A 13,478-nucleotide genomic window follows, 5' to 3' on the forward strand; every position below is an offset into this window, starting at 1 on the left:
GACTCGCTGAGCTCCCAGCAATGTCCGGCCCCCGGGGCGAGAGCTGGCGTCTGGATAGGGGGACCAGATGCACGCGAGGGCTCTCAGTCCTTCCGCCTCTTCGTCTTTCCTTGGTTCTGCCCGCAGGCCTTCTGTTGACCTGGGTTTGCAACCTGAGACTCCTCATTTCCAGATCCGGACTACAAGGGTCTTCCTTTGGGGGCGCAGGTCCCTCGGAGGAAGGACCCGCCCCTGCCGTAGCGGCCGCCCAGAAGAAAGCACGCCTTTTTTATCCTGAAATGAAATTTGTCGTTAGTTAAAACGCTCGTCAGGGCTTTCCTGGTGGCGCAGTGGTTACGAATCCGCCTGCCAATGCAAGGAACACGGGTTCAAGCCCTGGTCTGGGAAGATCCCACATGCCGCTGAGCAACTAAGCCCGTGCGCCACAACTACTGAGCCTGCGCTCTAGAGCCCGCGAGCCACAACTACTGAGCCCACATGCCACAGCTACTGAAGCCCGCGCGCCTAGAGCCCGTGCTCTAGCAACAAGAGAAGCCACCGCAATGAGAAGCCCACGCACCGCAACAAAGAGTAGCCCCCGCTCGCCGCAACTAGAGAAAGCCCACGCGCAGCAACGAACACCCAATGCAGTCAAAAATAAATAAAATTAAATTTAAAAAAAAACCAAAAACAAAACAACCGCTCCTCACGGACAGTATTTAAACGAAGTGCTAACTGCAACACAATGAGAACTAGAAGGAAAGTAATTTACGACACCATAGTGAGAACTTCGACATGTCCCAGCCCACGAAGATCGCCCGGAAGGCGCAGGGGCGAGCCGAGCTGCTGGGGTCGGGGTGGGAGCTGGCATTCCCGGGAAGGTCCGCGAAGGCTCCCCCGCAGAAACACTCTGCTCGTTAGTGCAGCGCAGGGAAGTGATGGCTCAGATCCTCACTCACAGGCTCTCCACTTTCGGGAGGGTCGCGAGCTCCTCGCAACCATGCGCCCCATCTTTGTGAGCCCCCAATCTCGCCCGCGGTGACCGATGTGTCCCGGAGGAGCGGACCCGGCTGAGAGCACGGAGATGGGGGGGCTTGGGCGTAGGAGGGTGCAGGCGCGGCTCCGGGTACAGTTGCCTCTGAGGGGCGAAGGGAGGGCGTTCGTGGAGCCCCCAGAACTGACCGGGAGGAGGAAGCCCCTTCCCCGGGTCTCCGGAACCCGGAGGACGCCGCTCAGGCACAAATCAGGTCCTGGGTTACACATGCCAGCTTGGGCGCACCTGTTTCTTTAGAAAACGCATTTTGAGCTCCATTCGAGTAAGACACACCAGAGCCCATTCATTCATAATTTGGGCATTGTCTGAATGTTATCTTTATATTGTGAAAATAGTACCTGCTCATTGTTAAACAGTTCAAAAGCGTAGAAAGAGGTACAAGTCACCCGTAATCAATCCCTACACCCTTAGAAGATCACTGTAAATATTTTGGAATTTACCCTTTGAAACTTTTTTCCTAAGCATATTTCCTAGGTAGTATATAAACACAACACATAACACAGTGGTATTAAACCATAGCATGCTTTTGTAACCTGCTCCCCCCCCCCACTTAATATATTATGGTCTATTTTCCATGTTGATGTAGATTTACACATTCTATTTTTTATATATATAGTATATTTGTATGTTTTTATAGGTGTATTGTGTGATGACCAAAACATGAGTGTAAGATTTATGTAGTGATTTGATTATTTTTGGTAAACATACTGGAAATACGTGGGTGCACCACAAGACTCTTTCACAAAAACTTTATGGTTTGTGTATCATTTAAAAATATCTTCACAGACCTATGGCTCAGCTTATCCCAATGATCATAATTATCTTTTCACGAATAATCTGCCATCCACTCTAGCAGTGGGAGTCTTCTCTGTGTGGCCTTTTTCCACCTTCTATAACATCACCTGAGACAGGCTAATAATGGCTCCCTCACTTTTTAAAAAAAATTAATTTATTTTATTTATTTATTTCTGGATCTGTTGGGTCTTCGTTGCTGTGCGTGAGCTTTCTCTAGTTGCGGCAAGCGGGGGCTACTCTTCCTTGCGGTGCGCAGGCTTCTCATTTCGGTGGCTTCTCTTGTTGCGGAGCACGGGCTCTAGGCTCGTGGGCTTTGGTAGTTGCAGCACACGGGCTCAGTAGTTGTGGCGCATGGGCTTAGTTGCTCCGCGGCATGTGGGATCTTTCCAGACCAGGGATCAAACCCGTGTTCCCTGCATTGGCAGGCAGATTCTTAACCACTGCACCACCAGGGAAGTCCCTCAACTCTGAAATATTTTTGCCTCTAGTTGTCCCATGCAGACTATTCATAAAATCTACTTCTTCAGTAACTACAAATTCTGCTTTGGCTTCTTGAATAAACAGCAACAACTGAACAGTATCAGTAACATCTGTAGATTCACCAAGCCTAGGAAAACCACTCAAAACTGTTTGCCATGTTTTTTAGTTGATGACTGATGTTTCTTCCAATGTTCTCAAGTCTTTGAGCAACTGTTCTCCCCAAAAGGCTAATAGTCTTCAACAAATTTTAGGTTTTGCAGGCCAAGAGGCAGAATCAAGTAATTATGTAGGTACTTACTTTCCATGTATTTATTTTTTAGTGATGAAAATAAATCTATTCAATTTATTTTTGGGGAAAACTACCATATTTGTTAAATGAGTGACCGCTGCTATAGTTTACTCATGTGTCATTTGTGTACAATCACCAATTAGTGTGAATGACAAGGTGTCCGAATGACTTGGTTTCCTATTAATCCCACTCACTAAGCCAACTTCATGTTGAAGAAGAAAAATCACCAGAAAACAGACCAAGAAATGTCCACTGCTAGAAGGCTTTTTGTTGATTTAAGTGTAATCTTTCAACGGATTAGTAGTTCTCTAGCTTGGAGTCTCTAATTTGATATAGCAACCAACTTAATTTCTGTGCAGACCATGAATTAGCAAATGTCTTCTAACCTGACAATCACTTTAAAAGCAAACCCTTAGTTGATCATGAAAACACAGCTTTAAACACATGGCTCTAAACACCATTGTTTTGCCCACTCTGAAATGTATTTTTTTCATCCTGACACTGTCATGTCATAACTTTTAAAATGATAATTTCATTGTTATTGCTCAATTGCACTGATGCTTAGTAGGTGTAGCCTGTGGTCTATTCTTCATCATGCAAGTTTATAAAAAAGTAACTTTGGAACTTCAATCATGGTCAGCCAGAAGACGGTCTTTCTTTCCCCCTCCACAATTACATACATCAGTATTTTTGGAAGTACTGTCCAAATTGTTTGACGTCCCCTCTGCATTGACCCTGGATAAGGAAGCGTGAAGCTTGATTGTCTTTCAGCAGAAGGACTTTAATTGGTAATTATGGAGAGATCATTACTTCGTTTTCTCCTCGGATAGCTGACACAGGACAGGAAGGAAGGTTGGGGTTCTGTCTGAGACTCTAAAGATCCTTTTCAAAAAGCCCATTCCGTTGGCATTTCTTAGCAAATCATAAGCTCGTCCAGTCTCCACACTTTATAAAGTTCTCTTTTACACACCCATCTTATCACCTGAGTCACCCTGTAGATTTAGGATTCTTATTCCCAAGAGGCTAGTAAGGCCTCAGGCCAGGTCTTTGGGTGTTGTCTGGTCCTTTCATGAGAGTCACTTTGATAGGAGAAAGGGGTTGGGGAAAGACACCTGAGTCTGGTGAGGCACATTAAGGATGCTGACCACACACCTCACCTGCTGTACTGAGACAGAGGGGACCTGGGATCCTTTGCTGCAGTGCTTGCACCTGGACAAACATTTCCTCCGTAGCAGAATACAAAGAAACTATAAGGGACTAAAAATAACTACATGCATGTGGCACTTGAGGCAAATTATAAACAAGATACAAAAAGACCAAAAACCCAACTGCCACTTCTGAGGTGTCCCAGCAAAAGCAGGGTCCTGGGCAAGATTCCTGCAAAGGGCACCACCAAGAGGGTGGTCAGACCACCCAAGCCACCCCTCCCCCCAGACCCCTGGACCTGCCCCTACCCTCACCCCATTTAAAAAACCAGCTCCCCCCACCCCCTCAGGGAATGAGCAAGGGAAACTTGCTTGTTTTCTCTCTCTCCTGCTGCAGCAGGAGTCCCAATAAAGCCTTGCCTGAATTTCTCATCTGGCCTTTTACAAATTTCTATTGATTAAAGAGTCCAAGGACCCCGGTTGGGAACTACCATTTTGCGCAGGGCCAGCCTGAAGTGGGAATGACGGTCCCCCCATGCTTTCTTGGTTATGCCACCATCATCCTCACTGTAAGTGTATTCTAAAATCCCATTAAGTGTATTCTCCATTGAACCCAGCTGAGTGAAGCGGACAGCCGGCCCTGCAGTGCCCCCTTGCGCGACTCTAGGGAGGCTGATCGGCTGCGGCGTGAGCGCCCCTCAGCAGCGAGTCTGTGGCCACAGCCCCTCCGCAGGGCCTCGGGAGGCGAGGCGGCGGACACACTGCGCGCGCTGACGAGGAGGGTCACCCGGCCCCAGGGTTGGACTCCTGCTGCGCGCTCGCTGCGCGGCGGGGATTTGGGTGGGCGGGGCTGGGCGGGGCTGGGCGGAGCCTGGACCGCGGGAGCGCGTTGTCCGGCTGGCGCCCTCGGAGCGGCGCGCGGCACCGTGGAGTCTCGGGGCCCGCGGCTCACAGACAATCGGACCCTTGGATAAACATGGTGTGCTCCCCGGGAGAGGGGAGCGGGGCCATGTCCGCGGGCGAACCCGGCGAGGAACCCGGAGCCCCCACCGTGTGGGGGAGAAGGCGGGGACGGTCAGGCCGCGCGGGCTCTTTAAGACCGTGTTCGTGCTAACGCCGACCGTGAGTAACCTGGTCCCAGGTCCCGGGAGAAACCTTGAGTTGGCTTGGTCTAAATAGGAGGATGAGAGTTCAGACCTCTAGGCGTGGAATTTGGGTAAGTTATGAATGGGGGGTGTGGGGCGGCACATGGCTTTGAGCCAAAGCCCCCAGGTACGTTGTAAATTTTAACAGGGCTCCTGGAGAGGGCGGTGAGACTAAGCAAGGACGAGTTCCAAAGGGAGGAGAGTCCCCCACCTGGCTTCAGCGCCCACGCGGCTGGTCCTTCATGATCTCGGTAAGCCCAGTAGCTTGTGAACAGGTGGTGTGAGTGCAGGAAGCTTCAGGCCTTTGTGGTGGATGGGTAGGCAGAGGAACCCACTACTGCAGGTTCTCAGGAGGCCTTGGGCATCCGGTTCTTCACGAAGCTTCCTGGGCCAAGAGGTGGAGCTGTGCCTGCCTTTGGGCCTGGCCCACCAATGGGGTATCCGGCAGCCCCGGTAGGACCTCAGAGAGCACAGCAGCAGCAGTGGAGAAGTGGCTGGTGGCACTGTGCCTCCTTGGCCGCCTCCCCCCCGGGGGCTTGGCCCACTGGGCACGGGGGAGGAGGAGCTGCTGAGTGGTCCGATGACACAGGCTGAGCAGAATGAGGACTGTGAAGTCACAGAGGAAGTGGGATGCTACAGCATCCCACCTGGCCTGGGGCTGACGGCCTGGCAAGAAAGGTGTTGCCCAGGCAGACCAGTGCTTTCTGCCCATGGAAGGGAGTCTCTGGGATCAGCAGGGCACACCTGGTGCCCATGGTGGACTGATGAGTTGGGTGAGGCCACCCTAGAACAGGGTCCCCCTCCCCATCCTAGGAATGAAGAGAGTCCCATGTCCACATTCTGGAGGCCTAAATACCACCCACACCATGTGGAAGGAAAGCAGTAGAGAGGCTGGGTGGCACATCCTGCTGCCCCCCTTTTTCCCCAAATCCTCCCAGGCAGGCCGCCCTTGCTCTGTCCAACCCCAGCTCTGTGAGCTTTCTGTTCCTCCTGAGTAGCTGACTTCCAGGATTTGGGGTTCCAGGGCTATGGGGAATACACGCTGGAGAGCAGATGAGTCCTGAAGATCACCACTGACTCCCACCCTCCTACTTCTCTAGATGCAGAGGCCTCCATGGCTGTGATAAGCCTTCTGTTCTTGGCAGTGATGTATGTTGTGCACCACCCCTTGATGGTCAGTGACCGGATGGACCTGGACACACTAGCCAGAAGTCGGCAGCTGGAGAAGCGGATGAGCGAGGAGATGCGCCAGTTAGAGCTAGAGTTTGAAGAGAGGAAGCGAGCAGCTGAGGAGAAGCAGAAGGCAGAGAACTTCTGGAGAGGAGACACATCCAGTGACCAGTTAGTGCTGGGGAAGAAAGACAGGGGGTGGCCGTTCCCGGCGGATGGCCAGGAGGGGCCGCTGGGCTGGATGCTGGGAAACCTGTGGAACGCTGGCCTCTTTTGCTTTTTTCTCATCTTTGAGCTCCTACGACAGAACATGCAGCACGAGCTGGCCTTTGATTCCAGCAGCGATGAGGAGGAGGAGGAGGTCCGTGGCGTGCCTGTCACCTCCTACAACTGGCTTACCGACTTCCCCCCGAGGGAGGTCCTGGAATCCTTTCACAAACACATCCAGAACGTCACCCGGGACCTGCCCTGCACCTGCGAGTTCGTGGAGAGCTTTGTGGACGACCTCATCAAGGCCTGTCGGGTGCTCAGCCGCCGGGAGGCTCACCCACAGTTGGAGGACTGCCTGGGCATCGGGGCTGCCTTCGAGAAATGGGGAACCCTCCACGAGACCCAGAAATTTGACATCCTGGTGCCCATTGTTCCCCCCCAGGGCACTATGTTTGTGCTGGAGATGAGCGATCTGGCCCTAGGCCGCCGCTGTGGCTGCGTGCTGGTCGAGTCGGAATGCGTGTGCAAGCGTGAGAAGCTTCTGGGGGACGTGTTGTGCCTGGTGCACCACCACAGGGACCACTCAGCCCTCCTGGGCAAGTGTAACAGCTCCATCAAGGCGGCTCTCTGCACCGGCTCCTACCTGGATGTGTGTAAGACCGTGCAGTGGTTCCGGAACATGGTGGGCAATGCCTGGGCCCTCGTGGCCCACAAGTATGACTTCAAGCTCAGCCTGCCACCGTCCACCACCTCCTGCAAGCTCAGGCTGGACTACCGCTCAGGCCGCTTTCTCTCAATCCGCCTGGTCCTGGGTGTGCAACGGGAAGACACCTTGGTCTACCTGGTGAGTCAGGCCCCTGACCAGGAACAGTTCACCAGCGTGGACTGGCCCGAGTCCTTTGCAGCCTGTGAGCACTTGTTCCTAAAGCTGGTCGGGCGTTTTGCTCCCGAGAACACCTGTCACCTCAAGTGCCTCCAGATCATTTTGAGTCTCCGGGACCTTCAGAGTTTACCCCAGGGAGCTTCCCGCCCCATCCTCACCTCTTACCACTTCAAAACAGCCCTCATGCACCTGTTGCTGCAGCTGCCCCTAACAGACTGGCAGCATGGCATGCTATCCCAGCGGCTCCAGGACATCCTCTGGTTCTTGGGCCGAGGCCTCCAGCGAAGGTCTCTCCATCATTTCCTCATTGGTAACACCTTCCTGCCCCTGACCATCCCGATCCCTAAGACATTTCGTAATGCTGAGCCCGTCAATCTCTTCCAACACCTGGTGCTAAACCCCATGGCACATTCACAGGCAGTGGAAGAGTTCCACAACCTTCTGACCCAGGTGAAAGCTCTGCCCTGTGCCTCGCTGGCTGGGGCACATTAATGTACAGGCCATTAAAAAGGGGGAGAAGGTATTTCTGATTCTCAGGCTGCAAAAGAGTTTATTTTTAAGACACATCAGCAGTATACGTGATCTTCACCTTGCCAGTGGGGGCTATGATAGATTAAGACACTTAGGAGTACGTGAAGTGGTCATGAGGAGGGGTCCAGTCTGCAGGGCCTAATCAAGGCTGGGTCTTTGAAGTTTTCTTCTCCTGACTTAACTTTCATCATGACCCAAAGAGGGCCCAGGGTAACAGATGTTATGGGAGGATCTTGCTGCTAAAGAGTTGAGATCCAGAAGAGGCCTGTGAAGTTGGGTTTTGTAGCAACACTGGAAGTCAGAGAACCAGAGAATACTTCCATTCCAGCTTATTCCTTCTTTTGTGAACGACTCTGAGCACACCCCTTGTAAACTGGTTTCCTTATTGAACTCAGCCCAACTCATATCCAAGCTGATAGCACTCCATTTTATCCCAAATACTGTGATGGTAGCTTCTCGTATTTTAGGATCGAATTTTTCAGACCTCCACTATTTGAAGATATAACCAAGATGTTTATTTGCCATTTTCTTAATTTAGCCCGAGTTTCATATGATATGTGTAATATAATACAGCTGTTTTATGCATCTGAAAAGAACTCCAATACTACCCAAATAACTTGACTCACAGACAAATATTAAGTCAACAGTGGCCTGTCCCATAGTTGAAATAATGTATTTACTAAAATTAATTACATCGTCAACATCTGATGACCTCCTCAGTGCCTAGAAACATTATAAAACCCTTAAGGAGGACAGTCTTTTGGGGGGCTCTGAGATGAACAATTACGGTTTCTGAGGGGAGCCACTTATTTGTTAAATGGAAGGAAGGTTTAGCTACCACGTGTAGCTGTGCTTTTTCTCAGTCTGGTAATGCCTTTGTATTCTCTTTTCAAAGAAGACAAAGGGATTATTTGAACTACGTTTGTGGGTTTGCAAAGCGGGGTCATCACAATCAAGGCCCACTGCCAGGGCTGGACAGGAAGGGACTGTGAAGCAGTTCAGCTCTAACAAAGTCATAATTTTGGAGATATGATTGGTATATTTCACCCTCTTTCAAAACCCTGGGCATCCTGGGGAGGAGTGTTAAGAAATGTGACTGTAGTTGTGGGTGTGGTTGTTTTGGAAATACCAGTGCTGTTCCTACCCAGCACTGCCAGGAAGATCTTCAGGGGAGGAGAACCTTGCCCCACATTTAATGTGACCTCATTGGGGGTTTAGGTGCTGGCCTCGTAGCCTTTGGTTATAGAATCCACACCCTCCCCCCAGCAAAAATAAATTACAAGTGTCCCAGAAGCTGATGCCAGCCAATATTTGGGGCTCCCACTGCTGCACAAGAGCTGCTGTGTTCTCGCGTTGTCTGCTGATATCTGCCAGGTACAGATTTCAAGTGCAGATGCAATGATGGTTGGTTCTATGCTGGTGGGATTTTGGTGTTTTTAAAACATCCACATGTTTTTTGGGATTTCCCTGGTGGCGCAGTCGTTGAGAATCCGTCTGCCAATGCAGGGGACACGGGTTCGAGCCCTGGTCCGGGAAGATGCCACATGCCACAGAGCAACTAAGCCCGTGTGCCACAACTACTGAGCCTGCGCTCTAGAGCCTGCGAGCCACAACTACTGAGCCCGTGTGCCGCAACTACTGAAGCCCATGCGCCTAGAGCCCATGCTCCGCAAAAAGAGAAGCCACCGCAGTGAGAAGCCCGCGCACCGCAACGAAGAGTAGCCCCCCCCACCGCAACTAGAGAAAGCCCACGTGCAGCAACAAAGACCCAACGCAGCCAAAAATAATTAATTAATTTTAAAAAAATACATATGCTTTTTGTTTAGAAAATAATTTGCTGGTGTTTTACTTCCAAATCAATGAAGATTATTTTCTGTATCAGTTGGATCTGCAATAACAGCAGATCAGCATTCTCACATGCCTGTTCCCAAGAAGTTCACGTTACCCTGATCGCTTCATCCAGTACATCCTGGTGTTTCTCAATGTACTTTGAACCAGTCTGCCCTGTGGTTTCCCAGTGGCATGGCCGGTAACCAGGAAAGAGTAATTCAGAATCTTAAGGAACACCTAAGTTATTCATTTTCATGGTGTCCAAACCAAAATATCAGCCAAATTAAAAGGTCTTAATGTCTACAAACAACATATATAAACTCCAGAAGGCATAGGCCTGTCAGGTAGAAAGAAGGTGGTATGATCTAGGACTGGGTGGTTTCCAGTCTAGTACAAGACAAGGAAGAAAATGTAAAGTTATGAGTGGGCGGAAGAATACAAAGGGAACAGTCAGCAAAGCTTGGGTGGGGCAGAGAGTATAAGAAAGAGTATAGAAAAAACAAGTATTAATGGGAAGAACAGAGCTGTTGTGCTCTGGGAATACTCTTACAATGAAAGGGGAAGCTTCCAGATACTCAGGAAGCTCAATTTTATTCTAAACAATACCTGGCTGGCACCCAGGATATAACAGTGATTATAGTAATGGGAATACTTAGCATTCACTGAGCATTGCCAATGGTCCAGGCACTGTTCTGCACATCGGGTAACTCATTTAATCTTCACACTATAACCCCACGAAGTGGGTGCTTTAACCCCTCCATTCTGCCTACCAGGAAACTGAGGCTCAGAAGGAGTATACATAGCTCATAAGTGGCAGAGCCTGGAAGAAAGTACCCGTCCTAGCAACCTTCCAGCACGATCTTGGGAATAAGATGTAGGGGTTACAGTGTTTTGAAAAGCAAAAAGCATTATATTAATTTTAAGATAAACTATATTAATTTTAAGATAAAGGGTGGTATGTTATTGTTTGGGAATTCTGGAAGATAGAAATTGTTGGTTCTTAGTCCAGTCCTTAGGAGGTCAGGAATTTTATATCACATACAAAAATTAAAGGCATTTGCTCAGAGGCCAAAACAAATGCAAAGCCATTTCAACTACATGCCCTGTTGAACCCCAGTGACTTGGTGGTTTATATCATGAACTACATTGATATAAGCCAGCTGCAGGCTGGAAGGTCGGGCAAATTTCAGCCAAAAGACTGTTCAGGTAGCCAGCTGATAACACTATTATTCCTCACCTAAACTAAGGCTGTTTGGCATCCATTTTGGGGAATTAGAATCTGGGTGAGGAGTGAAAAATAGGGAAGGGGAATGGCTCCAGCACTTTTCTGGCAGATGAGGGGTGGAGGAGGGGCCCCACTACTTTTGTAGACAGAAGAGTTGAGCTTTGCACGCCACTGATACCAGTGTTGAACGGATCTCTTGGCACCCGCTGTAGTCCTAATCCCCCCAGACAAAGAAGGCATTCAGAACGGGAGGTGAAAGACCTGCCTGCACCAGGCGGGCCTGGCCTACAGAAATGCAGGGGGTGCAGTTGGCACTGCACACGGAGCCCCAAGCACTCAGCTCAGGAGGCTCCACTACAACCACCGGACAGCTTCACACCTCAGCCAACGGCTGATGGGTCCCCTAGGAGCCTTCCTCTGCTAAGAGTTCCAAGCCAGTTCTTCAGAGGCTCTAGATTCAGTGCTACCTGCTACCCTCCCAGCCCCCACTTCTCTTCGATGGTGCATACACAGAATCCAGAGGATCGCAACCCGTTCCCACTCTCAAATGCACCTAGAGAACAATGACTGGCACCCTAGCATACACTGAGTCTGTGTGCTCACAGGATCTATTACCTAACTCCCCATAAAGCCCAGTGAAAGGGGGGGGGGTATTATCATCACTGCTTTATAAATAGGGAAGAAAATGGGGCCCAGAGAGGTTAAGACGCCCAATCCAGGATTAAGCTTGTCTTCCAACTTTGTTCATTCAATACATATTTAAGCACTTGCTGTATCCGGGGCTAGCATCAGGCCCTGGGAAAACAATGGTGAGCAAAGACACGCTTTATCCTCATGGGGCTGACAGTCTATGGAGGAGACAGATATGAAATAGTCACCCCAGCAGACGTAAAAGGTGACCTATGTGGGAAAAGAATCTAAAAAAAGAGTGGATATACGTATAACTGATTCACTTTGCTGTACACCTGACACTCACACAACATTGTAAATCAACTATACTCCAGTGAAAGTTAACAAAAAAAACAAGGGTGACAAGTTCCACTAAAGCCTCCAGTAAGGACACTTGAGCCTATCAGGGAAGGCCTCCCTGAGGAAGTGATATGAGCTGAAACCTGACAGGAGTTAACTGGGTGAAGATGAGGATGAAGAGGGTGAAGATGAGGATGACGAGGGTGAAGACGGATGAAAAGGATCCTACGTAGAGGACGTGGCACATGTAGAGGCCCCGTGGTGGGAGCTGGCACCGTGAGGGCTAGCCTGAAAGGAGGCCCAGTGACTGGAGGGCAAGGAGAAAATGGAGGCAAGGTGCAAAGAGAGGCCAGAAAGGCTGTGGGGACCAGGCCCAGGAGGGCCTTGTAGATCATTTTAGAAGCTCCCTGAGCAATGGCACCTTTGAAGCGTTTTGGACTTTGGGAGGAAGCGACAGGTCGGTTTTGTACTTAGCAACCACCACCCTGGGCCCAAGGAGAAGCGGGTCAGAGCAGGTTTGGGGCTGCTGCAGACCAGCGAGAAGGAAATATGGATGAAAAGAGATGCGGGATAGAAGAGATTTTTAGGAAGTAAAAAGAGCCCAGCAATGGATTGTGTGTGAAGAGTGAGGGAGAGGGAGGCGTCCAGGATGACCCCTGGGTGCTGATTTGGGTCCCCGGGTAAACTTGTTTTCTTTCTTCTATCCCACACTGCCTTACACTAAAGATCTGAAGGTGGTCACTGGGAGAACAACTTCGTGCAAAAAATAAATGGGCTTAAAAAGTCGTTTTCAACAAGGTAGTACTTTTTTGGTTGCCAAAACGACTGAGGGGCACCGTTGGCATTTAGCGAGAAATGTCAGGGACACTGAGCAGTCCTACAAAGAGGACAGGAGTCCCACAGGCCAAGCGTTGTTTCACCCTGAATGCCAACAGCACCCCTGAGAAGAAGCACTGTATAAAATGCCATACGTGTGTTAAGACATTATAGGATGTTCGAGGGATATTTGGGGGAACAGGCCTGGCCTTTTCTCCTGTAACACAGTTCTCGGGATGAGATGAAGCAGAATGAACGGATGGGTGGCACATTACACTCGTCTCACTTCCGAACTTAACCTTATTTTTTTTGAAAGGGAGGAAGATATCCAGGAATCTTTTCGCAAGAATCAATAAAAACGATGGTCTTCATTAAAAAAAAAAAATGTACACACAACAGTTTGCATCTGTTCTTCCCCTGCCTGGACCACTCCTCATTCCGGTGTCGGCTACCTCTCACCTCCGTCCCACACCCCATCATCACTTTCTACCTCCTAGTGTTTTGCTGCCCTTATAGCACAGGTCGCGATGGGAAAATCAACCTTTGTTTCCTCGGTCACCTGCCTCCCCCATTAGTATGTAAATTCCGTGAAAGTAAAGCCCTCGCCCGCTCTGCTCCACGCTGGGTGGGTCCCTAGCGCCCAGTTCCGCGTCTAGCGCTCCAAAGGAGGGAGTTTTCATACTATTTCCGGGGAGGTGGTGGGTGGGGTGGTCCATGGATCCATTACAGTCCACCCACAGGACCCGAGCTCAGGGCGCTCAATACCTTACGTCTCACTTCCACGCGGCGCCGCACTACCTTTTCCGCGCGGAGGACCAAGGCAGTCTGCGCAGGCGCGCCTCTGGCCCCGCCCACGGTGGCGTCATCACGGCCGTTATTGCGCTCAGGCGTCTCGGCGCGCGATTTAAAACCAACTCTGGACACGCGGAGGACAAGATGGGACCTCCCTGCCCCGGT

General features: G+C 50.3%; 2 protein-coding genes across 5 annotated transcripts in view; both read left to right on the top strand.

The window, feature by feature from the left end:
* Window positions 1–4,780: 4,780 nt before the first annotated feature.
* On the top strand, window positions 4,781–8,237 carry ITPRIPL1 (ITPRIP like 1). Of its 4 annotated transcripts, none has more exons than XM_061210727.1 (3): window positions 4,781–4,958; window positions 5,036–5,138; window positions 5,988–8,237. In XM_061210727.1, exon 3 carries the CDS (start codon window positions 6,002–6,004, stop codon window positions 7,640–7,642), a length of 1,641 nt encoding a protein of 546 aa, XP_061066710.1. In that variant the 5' UTR covers window positions 4,781–4,958; window positions 5,036–5,138; window positions 5,988–6,001; the 3' UTR covers window positions 7,643–8,237. The 4 variants fall into 4 exon arrangements, with proteins under 4 accessions (XP_061066710.1, XP_061066712.1, XP_061066711.1 ...); XM_061210728.1 differs by having other exon boundaries at window positions 4,800–4,864; XM_061210729.1 differs by lacking the exon at window positions 5,036–5,138.
* A 5,206-nt stretch (window positions 8,238–13,443) lies between these two features.
* Window positions 13,444–13,478, top strand: part of NCAPH (non-SMC condensin I complex subunit H) — a 37,771-nt gene continuing 37,736 nt past the window's right edge. The window contains exon 1 of the mRNA XM_061210917.1: window positions 13,444–13,476. Coding sequence (XP_061066900.1) covers window positions 13,458–13,476 — 19 coding nt within the window. The 5' untranslated portion in view covers window positions 13,444–13,457. The remainder of the gene's footprint in view (window positions 13,477–13,478) is intronic.

This window comes from Eubalaena glacialis, chromosome 14 (assembly GCF_028564815.1).
Source record: "Eubalaena glacialis isolate mEubGla1 chromosome 14, mEubGla1.1.hap2.+ XY, whole genome shotgun sequence".
Lineage (NCBI taxonomy): Eukaryota > Metazoa > Chordata > Mammalia > Artiodactyla > Balaenidae > Eubalaena > Eubalaena glacialis.